The sequence below is a fragment of the Erythranthe guttata genome, chromosome 4, assembly GCF_056151865.1.
Source record: "Erythranthe guttata isolate IM_541 chromosome 4, IM_541, whole genome shotgun sequence".
Lineage (NCBI taxonomy): Eukaryota > Viridiplantae > Streptophyta > Magnoliopsida > Lamiales > Phrymaceae > Erythranthe > Erythranthe guttata.
In genome coordinates, this window is record NC_142536.1 from 2,013,184 (window position 1) to 2,028,560 (window position 15,377).

Here is a 15,377-nt window from a genome sequence, read left to right on the forward strand (position 1 = left end):
TTGTAATTGCCACATGTCAATTTGTGATCGGACAAACGGAATTATTTTTAACGTATCCAAAGAGTGGTTTATGTGTTTGATAATCCATCTGACACTGATTATACTTTTTTCATTCTATGAATTTATTTCACTTTTCAATTAAACTCCATTGATTTGTAATTGAAGGAGAAGTTAGAGAAGTGAAAAGTTTGATTAGAAAGTAGCCGACAACGATAGTGGTCAAACTTGAGGTCACGATTTAATGGATAATCCCACTATTTGGTTTATTGATTCTTTGACCATGTCAATTCCGATTTCCTATTATATATTTATTCCAGTATCATTGTTAATTAATTTAACCATATAAAACCATGGCGGAAATTCCTATGTTGCCCTAATCAATTAACCTAATTTATTATTTTATTTTTTTATAGAGACGAGGGTAAATTAGTCATATACCCGAGACAAACACACCCCAACATGGTACTCTCTCTCCCTCTGCAAAAATCTTCGTCAGTTCATTAAATTAATTAAAAAGGAAAAAAAGGTGTAAAACTTTTTATAATCATCCACCTAATCATGATTACAGATTCCCCACATTCCCCACTCTCCATTAATCCCTCTCTTAATTACTATTTAATTAACGACAACGAATTCATAATCATCTCATTATAATTTAATTCCCCCCCACCCCCCAGCCCACCAACAAAATTCAGCAGCTATAAAAGACACCCCCAACAAATTCCTTCCTTGTTTAGTTTCTTCGGATCCCTCAAAAAAAAAAAAAAAAAAAAAAAGAAGCACAGTGGAGAAGGTTGAGCTGGCAAGAACCCTAGTGAAAAAGGATCAAAAGGGTTTTTTTTTTCCAGGAATTGTGTGTTTGAAGAGTGATAGATCAAAGATGTAAGATATTTATTTTCTGGGACTTCATCAAGATCTGTTCTTGCGGAGGTAGCTTACTTTTTCAGCCAATTAACCAATTTTTTTTTTTTTTTTTTTTTTTTTTTTTTTTTTTTTTTTTTATTACATTTAGATTGAGCTGTGAATATTTATTTGTGATATAGATATTTGTGCCTTGATAGATTATAGAGTAGTTTTAACTTTTAAGTTGCCTTAAGTTCAGATTAATTATTAAGGTTTGGTTCTGAGTTCTGACCACTGCAAATAAGATGGTTTTTGTTTCTTGATGAATTTGCCTTATTTAATTACTGTTGCTGAAACAAGATATAAGCATTTAATTAAGTAAAAAATGGAGGGATGTTGCTGGATATTTTTGGCTTTCTTGTTGAATGTGGCAGTGGCGGCACGAGTACTTAGATGCGTTTTCGATTCTTGTTTTTTCGTCGTATTGGTTGTGATGAACGGGTTTCTCAAGTTCAGTTCATCGGTGATATGTGTGTGATTCGTTTGTATAGCATTTGCCAGTAGTTGACTTCTAACATGGAGTAACTTTTAGTTGTTAGCATTAGCAAGACAGAGTTTCTGGTGCAAAAAGTCCCGATTCTTCCCCAAACTGGAAATTTCGCACCTTTTCGATATTGTTTTCCAGACGATGTTTTTGACCGGTCGAGTGTTTGTAGTAACTGTATTCGCATCCCACACACATGTTAGTTTGATCACTCATCAAGAATTATAATTCTTGTTTATTTGAGTTTGATCGTTTACTACTCTTCTGGCTTTATCGAAACAGGTCAATGGACTTAACACCGTTGAGATGCCTTAACAACAGTATCTCTCGATTAATCCATCTCGTAACATGTCGTATCTCAACTGCAATGCCAGCCGAAAAGGATTACATAAATTTAGTTTCTTCACTAAAGCTAGTCAAACCAGTCCTCGATGACATCGCTAATCGCAAAGCACCACTAGACGAAGCTTTGTCTAAAGAATGCGACGAGCTGGATACAGCTGTCAACGAGGCTCGAGAATTCCTCGAGAAATGGTCTCCAAAAACTAGCAAGATACTATGTGTAAGTATATATATGTATATATGAGCACATAAAAAATCATGCATTAATCATTGAATCTAGTAATATATTTCGAGATGCGAATAATATATTTTTCAGGTACTGCAAAGTAAGCCATTGGTACTGAAAATTCAGAATTCCTCGGTCAAGCTATGTGGATTCTGTGAATCGTCACCCAATGCTCAGGTAAGGGTACAATTTATAACTGAATAAAAATCGTATTTTTATCTCCACAATTATCTTAATAATATTTTCTGTGCAGATATGTATTCAAGAATCTCGAAATCTAAAGCTAGGACAACTATCTGAACACATAGAAGAGATTCTCAAAAGCCAAGAAGACTGGGAAAAAAATCCTTGTGCCGACCATCTTACTGAGATAATTGAATCCTTCAGTCTGAGATCAAGTCAAGAATTGCTAAACGAGCGCATCGCCCTCGAAAAGGAGAAACAGAAAGCTGAATCCAGTAATATAAAATCCGAATTAGATCGAATTTCTCAAATTTTAGAACTTATATCTCATATTCGCGAGTTTGTCGAAAAAAATAAATCCGTAAACAACGTACAAATCCCTTCGTATTTCCGATGCCCGTTATCTCTAGAGCTGATGTGGGACCCGGTAATAGTTGCTTCAGGCCAGACTTACGAGCGGGCCCACATCCAAAAATGGCTGGACCAAGGATTAGTGAGATGCCCCAAAACTAATTACGAGCTCGCCCACAAGAATCTTATTCCGAATTACACTGTCAAAGCCCTCATAGTCAACTGGTGCAACGAAAACAAAGTAGAACTCTCCAATAATTCAGACAAAGTCGAGGATGTTTTCGAGGCCCGGAAGGTTCCGGAAGAAGGTTCCGTGCAGTCTTCGCCGGAGCATTCGTATGTGCACAGCAGGAGCGAGTCAGCATCGAGCGCTGTGTCCAGCATCGATTATGCATCTGCAGCACCAGAAATCGGGGTTTCAAGAATGTCGGTTAATTACCCTTTTACCCCTCCAAACGGGGGTTCACCTTCTCTATCCGGAAAGTTCTACAACAGCTCCAAAACAATTTCAAGAATGCTCTCTTTTCCATCCTATTCGCTGCACAACGAACTCACTTCAACTCCCCACGTGGAGAAACTGGTCAACGGCTTGAGGAGTCTTTCCACCGAGGTACAAACCGCATCTGCAGGTGAATTACGTTTCCTCGCAAAGTACAACATCGAGAATCGAGTAATCATCGGCCAGTGTGGGGCCATCGCCCCCTTAATCTCGCTGCTCCACTCGGATAATGAGCTGATCCAAGAACATTCCGTAACTGCCCTTTTAAACTTATCGATCGACGAGAACATAAAATCAAGAATCGCAGAAGAAGGTGCTCTAGAACCACTTATACACGTTTTAAAAACTGGAAACACAGGGGCGAAAGAAAACGCAGCAGCTGCCCTTTTCAGCATCTCCCTATTGGACGATTACCGGGTCAAGATCGGGCGATCCGGGGCGGTAAACGGGTTGGTGGATCTTTTGAAAACGGGTACCGTTAGAGGGAAGAAAGATGCTGCCACCGCATTATTCAACCTGTCGATATTTCACGAGAATAAAGCGCGTATAGTGCAAGCTGGGGCAGTGAAGTACTTGGTGGGGCTAATGGAGCCTTGTTCGGAAATGGTGGATAAAGCGGTGGCACTTCTTGCGAATTTGTCGACTATTGTTGAAGGGTGTTCGGCTATTGCTCGAGAAGGAGGGATTCCCTTGCTTGTGGAGATTGTCGATATGGGGTCTCAAAGAGGGAAGGAGAATGCTGCTTCGATACTTTTGCAGATGTGTATAAATAATAGTAAGTATTGTAGGAGCGTTCTGCAAGAGGGGGCCGTTCCCCCTCTTGTGGCTTTGTCTCAGTCGGGCACTCCTAGGGCCAAGGAGAAGGTATGTGTGTGGCTCGGTTGTTGATCATGTTTCTTGGGGGTATTTTTGTAATTATGTCTTTCAATGAATAATATTTTTAATTTTTTTTTTTTGAATCAGGCTCAGCAACTTCTTAGTCACTTCCGGAATCAGCGTGAGAGTGCTGTGGCGAGGGGGAGATCGTGAAAAAGGGGGGAAACGAGAAGGTTCGTGTTTTATTTTTCAGGCAGAGGTTTTGAAAATATTGTTTATTTATTTATTAATTAGGGATTTGAGGTAAGTTTGTGTGAAATGCGTATAGAATTAGAACCGTTCCTTAGTAGCTCCACGGTCGATTGGGTTGTTTCTCACTGTGAGGTTTTCGATTTGTGATTCTTTGTTCTTTTTTTTACGTTTTTGTAGAGTAGTTTGTATATATATATATGTATGTGTAAGTATTTGTACTACATTTAATTTTTTAAGGTTTCTTGATGCTGGATTTGGACAAAATCGGACTGATTAGAACTTCGTGTTTCTGTAAGAATGTTTCGTCGTACGCATTTTTAGGCTATGTTTGCTCTGTTCATCTTCTTGTGCAGGCAGGGTGGAGTTACCAGGTGACTGCATATATTTGAGTTATGATATTTTTACACTAAAGTTATTTAGTATCTAATTTTAATATTGAGTTATTGAGTATCTTTTCATATTTATTTAAATCTATTTTATTCAGGGTTGTTAGATATTTAAAAAAAAACTAAAGTTTATATGTAAATACTGCACCTTTTACACTGGCTATTTGTAAATTGCAAGTGACTACTATTACTCTTTTTATGTGCATATTCAAGAAAATATTTTAAATTAAACCATTAATCATAGTACATGGTAATTCAATTATAAATTAATTAAACTTTTTTTTTCAATTTTAATTATTTTAATTTTTGTCTTGTATTGTAAGATGAACAAACATGGTATCATGGTTTGGTACTATAAAACAGCAACATACCAATAAAACGTACTTACTTTTTTGCTTTCCTATTTCCAGCCTAACAAATAAGAGCCCTCCACGTTGGCTTGTTCACAAAATTCAGACAACTCAATTGGCTGATTAATTAATCTTTGAAAAATCTTGTGGTTTATCTCCTTTTTATTTCCATTTATATTAAAAAAAATCTGGAATTAGTTCTACTTTTACAGTCTTTTAATGGAAATAGGGAGAGATTATTAATCATTTTCATGAAATTAATCACCATCATACTATTTATTGATCTCATAAATCCAGTTTCTCATATTTTTTGCAATTTCTCTATTATTTTATCAAATACAGTTATTTTTTTTATTTTTTTTATTTATAATATAGAAAAATAATATTCTCGAATCCTCTCATTAAATTCACCGCAAACCTGTATGTGTCGTCGCCACAACAACAACGAGGCACAATACTACTCTAGTAAAATTCGAATACTTTGATAAGTTTTTCTTTAAATAAAAGCGCCAATGTTCTTTAACTTATATAGGCACGAGATAAAGCTCATTCAAACCCTTGCTTGAACCTAGAAAAATCGATCTTTAGGAAACACAATCCTACACGATTCCTATAATTAATGTAGTTAAGTATCAACATACCTAATCTGAAACAATTACATGAAAATAAAACAAAGTCCTAAATAATTAAAATAAATAAATATTTGCCAATTTGTATCTCATATCTTGGCGGATTTCCTCAAAATTCTTCGTAAAAAATATGGCGCCAATAATATATATACACACACACACAGAAGACATTAGTATATATGTAGAAGATTTATGTAATGTCTAATCTGAATAAATGTCATGGTCTCAGTATTTTTGCTATCTATGATTCATATATGTCACACACACACAGAAGACATGTGTGTGAAATCCATGCACATAATTTTTCTTTATGTGCAAAGGAAACACACGAAGACTATATGTGTGTGTGTGTGTGTGTGTGTGTGTGTGTGTGTGTGTGTGTGTGTGTGTGTGTGTGTGTGTGTGTGTGTGTGTGTGTGTGTGTGTGTGTGTGTGTGTGTGTGTTTGTGTGTGTGTGTGTGTGTGTGTGTGTGTGTGTGTGTGTGTGTGTTTGTGTGTGTGTGTGTGTGTGTGTGTGTGTGTGTGTGTGTGTGTGATTAATTTGCTGCAGTTTCAGCTCATAAAGTGGTCCGAAACAACATTGAAAACCATGTTCACATAAATTATATCCCATTTATATTTTTCTAAAATCAATATATTTTTTTTTTAAATTCAAGTACTCAATTTTATAAATTGTAATTTATAATTTCAAAATTGAAAATTGTGATCATCATCAGCAGTTGCTATAAAAAAAATGGACATGGTTGAAGAAGGAGTTGGATTGACACTCCATTTAGAATTTCCAACTGTTTTCAAGTCTTCCACCATAGTGTTAATTTAATTACTACAGTCTACAGTATTATCATTTATTACAGTTTAATCAATTAGTTACTCATTTGTCACTTGTGAATCTTAGGTAGTTAGTCTAGCTGCTAAATGTTTTCACAAAAATGGATTTTTAGAATTGTTTATATTATATTAATTTTTCGCTGCATAATTTTAATTTAATTAAAAGCTTTGAATTTAAGTTAATGATATAATTAAATTGAATTGAAAGATTTGAAATTGAAGTACAGTGTTGTTAATTAAAGAAACACAGTGATGTATATATTATTATTACCCCCTATCTTTAAACCTTTTTCCCTGTCTCCATCTCAACCTACTGTCTGCCTCTTTCCATTTTCACAAAAGCCCTAAAACTAAACTCTCTCTCTCTCTCTCTCTAAACTCTCTCACTCTAAAAACTCTCTTTCTCTCTCTACAAATTACAGGCAACAGATCTAACAGTTCACTAAGAAATAAGAGGTGAGTTGTTTCCCTATTTTGGGAATACAAATCTACAACAATCCACCGAGCAATATTACACTCTACCCCAACTTTTCTTTCTTACTAGTATTCATCATCAAACATCATATTTATATATATTTATTTTTATTACAAACAGATCTCTCTCTCTCTCTCTCTCTCTCTCTCTCTCTCTCTCTCGATCCATCCATCTATCCATCAGTCTCATCATCGATCACATTATACATATACAGATATATACAGGCGGCCCTTGTCTATTTATATATATCATCCAAACTTATTAACTAGCTACTCTTCTCTCTCTCTCTCTCTAATCCATCGATGATTTTCTCTCACTAAAATGGCATAAACATTTGATATATCAATCAAGAAAAGAAAAGAAAGAAAACCCTCCTGTTTAGTATTAGTAGTAGTAGTATGATTGTGAGTTTGATTGAGTCGTCGATCCATCAAATCAAACCCCTTCTCTATATATTTAACTCACCCTCCATCCCTTCTTCTTCACCTTTTTTATTTCTTATTTTTTCTGCTAATTATTAAATCTTGTAAACCCTAGAGAGAGAGAGAAATGAATATAACAAGCAGCAATTGTTAGAGATCTTTGATAATTAATTAAGGGATTTGAACTTTCCATTCCATTCATGGATTCGCCGGTGTTTCCAGATGTCGAGAGCTCCAACTCCGACAACAGCGGCGCTAACGCCGCCGCAGCCAACAACAGCAGCAACGCCGGCGCCGCCTCCTCCTCCTCGTCGGGATCCACCCTCAGCCGCTACGAGAACCAGAAACGGCGGGACTGGAACACCTTCGGGCAGTACCTGAAGAACCACCGCCCGCCGCTCTCTCTCAGCCGCTGCAGCGGCGCCCACGTGCTGGAGTTCCTCCGGTACCTCGACCAGTTCGGGAAGACCAAGGTCCACACCCCAATCTGCCCCTTCTACGGCCACCCAAACCCACCCGCCCCCTGCCCCTGCCCCCTCCGCCAGGCCTGGGGCAGCCTCGACGCGCTCATCGGCCGCCTACGCGCCGCCTACGAGGAAAACGGCGGCAAGCCTGAGACTAACCCTTTTGGCGCTCGAGCCGTCCGCCTCTACCTCCGCGACGTTCGGGATTTGCAGTCAAAGGCTAGAGGCATCAGCTACGAGAAGAAGAAGCGGAAGCGCCCCGTCCAGCAGCCGTCCTCCGCCGCCGTCCCACCACCACCACCCCAACACCCCCCTGAAGGCTAATTAATTAACATGCACAACCGCCACCCGCCGGAGTTATTAAACTTCGGTACCTTTTCAAGAATCTGGCCTATCCATCTATCTATATATATATCTATATATCTATATATATGCTTCAATTAATCTTCCATATTTAATCTCAATCCATCCCTATGTATGTTTAATTAGATAGTTAATTATTATTAAGGGTTAATGTTTTCATTCAGCTGCTAATTAAGCTAAGCTTACATTCTTGAAAAAGAAAATAAACACTGTAGCAGTACTGTAAGAAAGCATTATTAATTCAGCAGCTTCAATTCAGACCAGTCCTCATAATAATAATTATTATTATTATCTCATTCATAATTTAATTAATTTCCTATTATCTATTTATTTATAAAAAAAACTATATATATATATATATTCTGAGAGCACTGTTGATTTAATTGACATATATCAGTTCGAACGCGTTTAATTTTTCTTTAGCATTGAATTTCTTTTACAGCTTTTCTGATTTTTCCTGGAACTGATAGTTCATGTGGGAGTTTCTTGATTAATCAATCATCAGGGTTGTTATTTGTTAATAATAATTATTATTATTAATTTTAATTTAGTTTTAATTCAAAAATTATATATATAAATTGTAGTAGCTAGTGCTGTCATTTCAATTATGACGTAGATGAAAATGGCAGACAGACAACAGACTAGTAATAATAAATACCTAATATATATATTTTTTCTTATATATGTATCAAATGGGAAACCCTTTTTTCTTGTTCACATTTGGTTTCAAATAATAATAATCAAATGTAGTAAGAAGAAACAAATTGAAGAAAAAAGTGGGAGAATTGAAATTCCTGAAATAGTATATATATTATTAAATTGGGGGAAAAAAAAACCTAGTTAGATCCATGTTTGTGGTAAAGGACAAGAGCAAAGCTTCAATCTTTCCCATCAACATTCCTGACACTTCTTCTTTTTTTTCTCTAACATGGAGACTACCTATTATACTAGTTAAAGTTTGTGCTTAATTTGAGGATATATGTGTTTGAATTTTTTTAATTTAAAAATTATTTTTTTATTATTTGAAAAATTATTGGATGAAAAAATTGCTGTTTGGCCGACAGCAAGCATATATGATTGGCCCTTCACTTTTTAGACTTTGGTGAGAGCTTCACTTGAACTAAAACCTCACTTTGTGTTTGTGTATTGCCAACACAACTATATAGCTATCTTGACTTTCTTTTACCTTTATTTTATTTTATGGGTTTTAATTTACATGTTGTTAACATAATAATTGGATAAGTATAGCTAGTTTGTCGATGTTACACCCGTTGAAATAAATTAAGAAATTTTACGTCTTTGATCATTGTCCTTGTTCGGAAAAAAAAACCCTAACCGTGGACAATTAGAAATTGCAATTTTCATTTTTCTTAATAATTGGGTGATTAGTGCGATGTGTCTTTCGATTCAAGATTGTTTATTAAAAATGGTTATTTGAACTTATAAGTTTGTTTAACCAATTTGAACGTTCATTATCATTTGATAATACATGAAATTTGGTTTGAGCTCGAACTCGATTCTATAAGAAAATGATAACACATGTACCAAAAATCAAGTTACTTGAGGTATCAAGATTGTAAACAAAAAAAAAAAAGAGCTGTTTGAGCTCAATCCGATTGCTTATCCAACCAAACTTAACAAAAAAGTTCAATGAAAATTCAAATATACTTTGGTGTCGACCTGATTCGTTTACATGCAACGTAACCCTAAATTTCCACTCATTCAGATGAATATATGTGTACAGTGTGCTTTTTAATTGATTTTTTATTTCACCTTTTCACTCTTTGTAAAACGAAAATTTTGATTATGCCATATGGTTCGTAATTACATAATTAAAGAAAGTAATTAATTGCAATTAGGGCAGCCAATTTTCGTGACATATCTCCCTGCAGTACTGTACTGTGACACCAAACAATACTATTCCCTCAATAAATTCTGTCATCCTTCATTTAATTTCATTAATTTATCTGTTCTTCATTAATATAAGAAAATATTCCAGCCTTAATTAACTGGTCAAAAAAACAAATGTCCTATGGTTGTTTCAGTGTCCGCTTAGAGCAATATTTCAATGGTTTATACCCTTGTCTTATACTAATGGTTTGATTTCTGCCACATTCAATTTTTTCGATTATATGCCGTGTATAGACTTATACATATTTCACACTGACGGAGTAGAATGTACACCCTCAACACCTCGTTCTAAACCCTACTCTTTCGATTGTCGGAAAAGCTCAGCTAACGCCGTTGTTGTCGCCGGCAAAGATGAACAAGACAAACGGACAATGCAAAAAGAGAGTTTAGAGAAGAGCGCGCGTGTTATTATTTATCCAATATATTGTAACCCTAATTATGTTATTACATTTGTTTATATAAGGAGCTCCTGAAGATAGACTTTACCTATTTTAGCACGCATTAATTTGATCGAGTTACTAAATCATTGATCCTGATTTATATGATTTTCTTATTTATTCTCGGAAACTATTCTAGGGTATTCTTCGTCAATATCAATCTTCGAGCTCGTCACTTATCGCTAGTTATTTTTCTTCTTATGCGACTTGATGCACGTCGATAGGCTCCGCGCGCATGGACCGAATGTCAGCGCTTTCCTTATTGTCAAGCTCCCTTCTAGCGAACACTTTGGCCCATCTTGACGCCTATTATTCATTGGGCCTTAATCCGATGGGCTTTCACTTCCGCTCTGTTGGTGGACCCCGACTTAATGATCTTTGGTATGTGGGGTCGGCCCATTATAAAACACACTATTAAGTTTATTCATTTACTTTTATCATGTGAATAATTCAATTTAATTCTATATGGGTTTTTATCTTTTTAAAGTATAATGTTGGTATCTCACCCGCATGTGCAAGAAAAGAGAAGTAGAGAGATTCTGAAAATAGAGGTTGTAATAATATATAGTCTACTACAACCTTAGCTAATCATCCTATGTACCTTTTAATGGAAATTTAACGAACGTTGGGAACTTATAAAGATTGGTCACAATACCTAGCTAGACTTGATAATTTCTATTATTTAATTTCTGTCCAATCATAATTTTTGTTGATTATAATACTCCACTAATTGTGTGTGGCAATGCATTGATTCGCCCAAAATAAAGTGTTGTATATGTATTAGGGCTTGTATTTCAAGATGAGGAAAGTCAGAGAATATTTGGACATAGTTTTAGGAAGTCGAGTCAAGAATTACGTTTTTTTCTCTCGTTAAGAAGATTGTCCCGTGACAGTGCTACGGTATAGTTATGGCAATTCTTACAAGATACAACGACTAACAATTATAATAGAGAGTTTGAAATACAATGAACAAAAATTAGTGGTTTTTTGGACTTTTGACACGAAGGAATAAATGCAGATATTTACTATGGATGTTTTGAACGAATTGAGTGAGTTGCTGAAAAATTATAGCTCTCTATATAGTTTTCAAGGCTTGCTCAATTTAATAGTAGTAGTCTTACTCGACTTGCTTACTAGCTACATTTCTGACTAATCTTATGATTTGAATTGCGAATTTAGAGTTCTGACTTCTGAGTATAAAATAAAAAAATTGTGATCAAGTTGAAATGAACTTTCGTTAGTTGATCTCGAATCAATCATCGGTTTATTTGATCTAGTTTTTCGGCCTTATATTCAAGGCTCCTTCAAGTTTCAAAAAAATAATAATAAATAAATAAAATAATAAAATAATAAAATAAATTAATATATATTATAATTAATTTCCGACCATAATACATGGATAAGAAGAAGGTCTAGACTAGACTTCAATTATTGGTATCAATCTGGAAACCTAATGTAATTAATAGAGGCGATAAATTAGGCAATTAATTTGTGGAAACTCATTTTCTTAAAAAAAACTTGCCATAATAAATGACTAGGCAAACAAGTCGCTGATTTCAAAGGAGAGGATCGTACGAGAATCCCGCATTCTTCGGTCAATCCGATTTGACGTGGTGGGTGGGTCCTACATTTTCGGACCCGGTCCGAATCCAAGGCATACCACGTGCAACCCTGTCACCTATGTCGGGTACAGTGCACCACTACCCATTTACCCGCTTTCCCTTCGGTTCGCTCCACTTCTAATCTTTCGTCCAAGCTCAATGAACCGGTGCCACGTGGCGAAATTCCACATTTATTGGTGTTTAATCAAAATTAGCACTCTACTCTCCCATGAAAAAGTTCAATGAATAAAATATTAAACCCTCGTCTGGTTAACAAGATAAAACTAATCAAAATAATATTAAATAATCTAATGAACAATTGGTTTATTGGACTCGGAAAGGTCCAATAAAAAAACTCCATAAAACATGTGATAATATAATTCAGAGTCGACCCGTCCGTAAAGTTATTGGGCTTACGAAATATCAAACAAAATCCAATCATTTAAGCTGATATTTTAAAATAAAAAATAAATAAGTAATAAAATTTGACACCTCGAATTACCCGTGTATACCGATTTATTATTATTATTGATTTATTGTTACAGAAAATTAAAAGAAAATGAAAAGCATGGGGGTGGGGGCCCCCCTAATTGGAGGAATGTGAACAGTACGGAAAAGGAAAAAAAAAAACACCGATTTGGTCAAGTCTTTTTCAGCCCCGAAACAGTAACAACATTCTGCCACTTCGAGCTTTGCAATTTTTTGGACTTTTTTGTTGTACGGCCGATAACCCTAATAATATTACTTATTAATTTAATCATGTCAATTTTATTAAGTTATTAATAAATTGTTTACCCTTAAATAATTAGTGTGATAATCTTATGTTATTATATGTATGTATAGTTGACAGCTGGAAAACTCTAATTTATAATTTAAATATAATATTGCCTCTAATAATAAAGAAAAAAAAAAAAAGAGAGGGATTGAATCATCAAGAACACTTTGTATTAGGTCTTTAAAATTTAAGGTGTGTGTACTTTATATTAACTATGAGTTAGTAGGTTCTGGAGTTCCAGTTGAACATGATTTTTCTGGTTCAACTTGTTTGTACCATCTACTACTACTTCTTGTTTCCTTTAGCAGTTTCTCTTATTAAGTATTGAGTACATATTTTATTTTTACCAAACAAATTATTTTACTCAAGTACTTTCAATTTTAATGAAGCAAATAAAAATGTGGAATTAAAAATGAGTGTAACATCTAACAACCCGAGTTCGATCTTTCTTGCTAACACTTGTCGATCGCTCGTCGCACGTGATATATTTCAGTGTGCTATGTGGGCTGTTGAACGAGAGCATCAAATCATTTGTGAGATTACTCGAGATTGAATCATATACATTATTCAAGATATGTTGCTTAAAAGTCGAGACTTCGAAAACTTTGACCGACGACAATGGTTCTCTAAGGTCACTCTTATTCAGGATCCATGGTGTTTAGTGGGACATAATTAATTGGACAAATAAAAACTTGTTTTCATGTATGCATGAATATATCAACTTATCATTTTTTATATATATTTTTGAGGTGTTTAAATTTACACCGTGGATAAAATAGCTCTCTTTCAGTAACATCATATATATTGTTGTCATAGTCTATACCCAAAGTATAAAATGGCTCTCTCTCAATGAATGATACTGCTAAAATTAATTAGGTACATATTGCAGTAGGTTCACTATCTGCTTTTGATTTTTTTTTTGATTTTTGATTTTTAGTGATTTTTATTTTATTTTTAGAGTTAACGGCAAAAAATCCCCTAAACTTTGGACGTTTTTGCGCTTTACCCCTGAACGGAAAAAAGTTGCACGAGCATACCTGAACTTGTTAAATTGTTGCACCGATGATTAAAAAATCCATTTATAGCAAAATTTCGGCCTGAATTTCACACGTGCAACTCACATGTGATAATGAAGGGGCAATTTCGTCGATTCACAAAACTTTCAGATAAAAGAATAAATAAAAAAAAGAGAAAAGAAAAAGAAAAAAAGAAAAAGGAAAAAGAAAAAAAAAAAAGGGAACACAGCCCCCGTCATCTTCGTCTCCCTGTTGCTGCAAAACAGGGGAAGATTTTCACACCACAGCCACCACCATCTTTCCACACCACAGCCACCACCATCTTTTCACACCACAGCCACCACCATCTCTCTCCACCACCGCCGCACCACCATCTCTCTTCAACGCCGCCGCACCACCATCTCTCTCCACCGCCGCCGCACCATCTTTTCTCTTTTTTTATTTATTCTTTTATCTGAAGAATAAACATAAATGAAGATGAAAATCACTGGGTTTTTCTTCTCCATATAATTTCAAACCTTCAATCACAATTTCACAAATTACAACTTCAAAAAAAAAAAAAAAATCAGTTTACAGTTCTTCAAATCATCCATTATTAATTCCAATATGAACTTTAAATTTTAAAAACCCTCCTAATCAATTAAATAATTAATCAACCAACCCTTTTTTCTTCACGAGTAATGAAACATTAAAAAAAGAAAAAAAGAAAAAAAAAACAATTAAAAAATCATAAATTCTTACAAGCATAGATGATGAAAGAGAAATCAACTTTATCAAGATCCTTCTGCACCATCTTCTCTTCCAGCCACAACCTGCTATCCAATCCACTCCTTGTCCTGAACATAAACACCGCATTTCCCGGTGCATCGGGATTATAAAACCAGTCAAACACATCCCACATTAAATCCACAAGCAACCCATCCAAGAATATCGTTTTTCAATTCTCTCAATAATTGAACTATTTCTGTAAAAGAATCAAGAAAAGAAGAGAGGAGTTGTTTGTTTTGTTGCATCTTTTGGTTGGGGCTGGTGTTGATGGGAGGAGTTTGGTTGGGGATGATGGTGACGGGAAGAAGAGGCTTTTTTTCTTTTTCTTTTTTTTTTTTTTTTTTTTTTTAAGATTTATTAAAAAGAAAAGAAAGAAAATGGGTGTAAAGGAAATGACTCATTTACCCCAACTATATACACGTGTAAGGCACGTGACTTGGATTCCGGTCATTTTTGGCAAAAAATGGACATTTTGGACATTAGTGCTAAAAATAATAGAGTTCAGGTATGCTCGTGCAACTTTTTTCCGTTCAGGGGGTAAAACGCAAAAACGTTCAAAGTTTAGGGGATTTTTTGCAGTTAACCCTTATTTTTATTTTATTTTTGATACACACGTATGTGTGTATCAGTGTATGTGTGTGTTCAGTGTTGTACTAAGCTTCAGAAATGGTCAGCTCCTGAACAAGCGATATTTACGCTGAAACGAGGAGGGAGACTGCTGTGAGTTAATTTTCAGTTCCAATATTAATTGGAGACAACTGTGTTTTTATTTATTTATGAATCAATTTCTGATGATGTCTATTAAATCATCAGGTACTTCAGAATTCAGACGTACAATTTAAAACACGTGCGTCAATAAATGTACTACCAGGAGATTTCAGTCACACCAATTTTTT

At 35.1% G+C, this 15,377-nt stretch overlaps 2 protein-coding genes and 1 long non-coding RNA gene across 4 annotated transcripts; 2 read left to right on the forward strand and 1 right to left on the reverse strand.

Moving 5' to 3' along the window:
• The first annotated feature begins 409 nt into the window (after nt 1–409).
• On the forward strand, nt 410–4,320 carry LOC105952194 (ARM repeat superfamily protein). Of its 2 annotated transcripts, XM_088816311.1 has the most exons (6): nt 492–930; nt 1,436–1,585; nt 1,670–1,949; nt 2,046–2,132; nt 2,209–3,852; nt 3,952–4,320. In XM_088816311.1, coding segments are annotated over exons 2-6 (2,079 nt in total). In that variant the 5' UTR covers nt 492–930; nt 1,436–1,583; the 3' UTR covers nt 4,018–4,320. The 2 variants fall into 2 exon arrangements, with proteins under 2 accessions (XP_012831177.1, XP_088672437.1); XM_012975723.2 differs by lacking the exon at nt 1,436–1,585 and having other exon boundaries at nt 410–930.
• Nucleotides 4,321–6,550: 2,230 nt separating this feature from the next.
• LOC105952186 (protein LIGHT-DEPENDENT SHORT HYPOCOTYLS 3) lies at nt 6,551–8,236 on the forward strand. The gene has a single exon (XM_012975712.2). It carries the CDS (start codon nt 7,347–7,349, stop codon nt 7,932–7,934), a length of 588 nt encoding a protein of 195 aa, XP_012831166.2. The 5' UTR covers nt 6,551–7,346; the 3' UTR covers nt 7,935–8,236.
• A 5,529-nt stretch (nt 8,237–13,765) lies between these two features.
• LOC148770896 (uncharacterized) lies at nt 13,766–15,018 on the reverse strand. Its single transcript, XR_016030705.1, has 2 exons — nt 14,455–15,018; nt 13,766–14,167 (listed from the first exon to the last, which is right to left on the reverse strand). It is a non-coding gene; the product is annotated as an uncharacterized LOC148770896 (long non-coding RNA).
• Nucleotides 15,019–15,377: the final 359 nt, after the last annotated feature.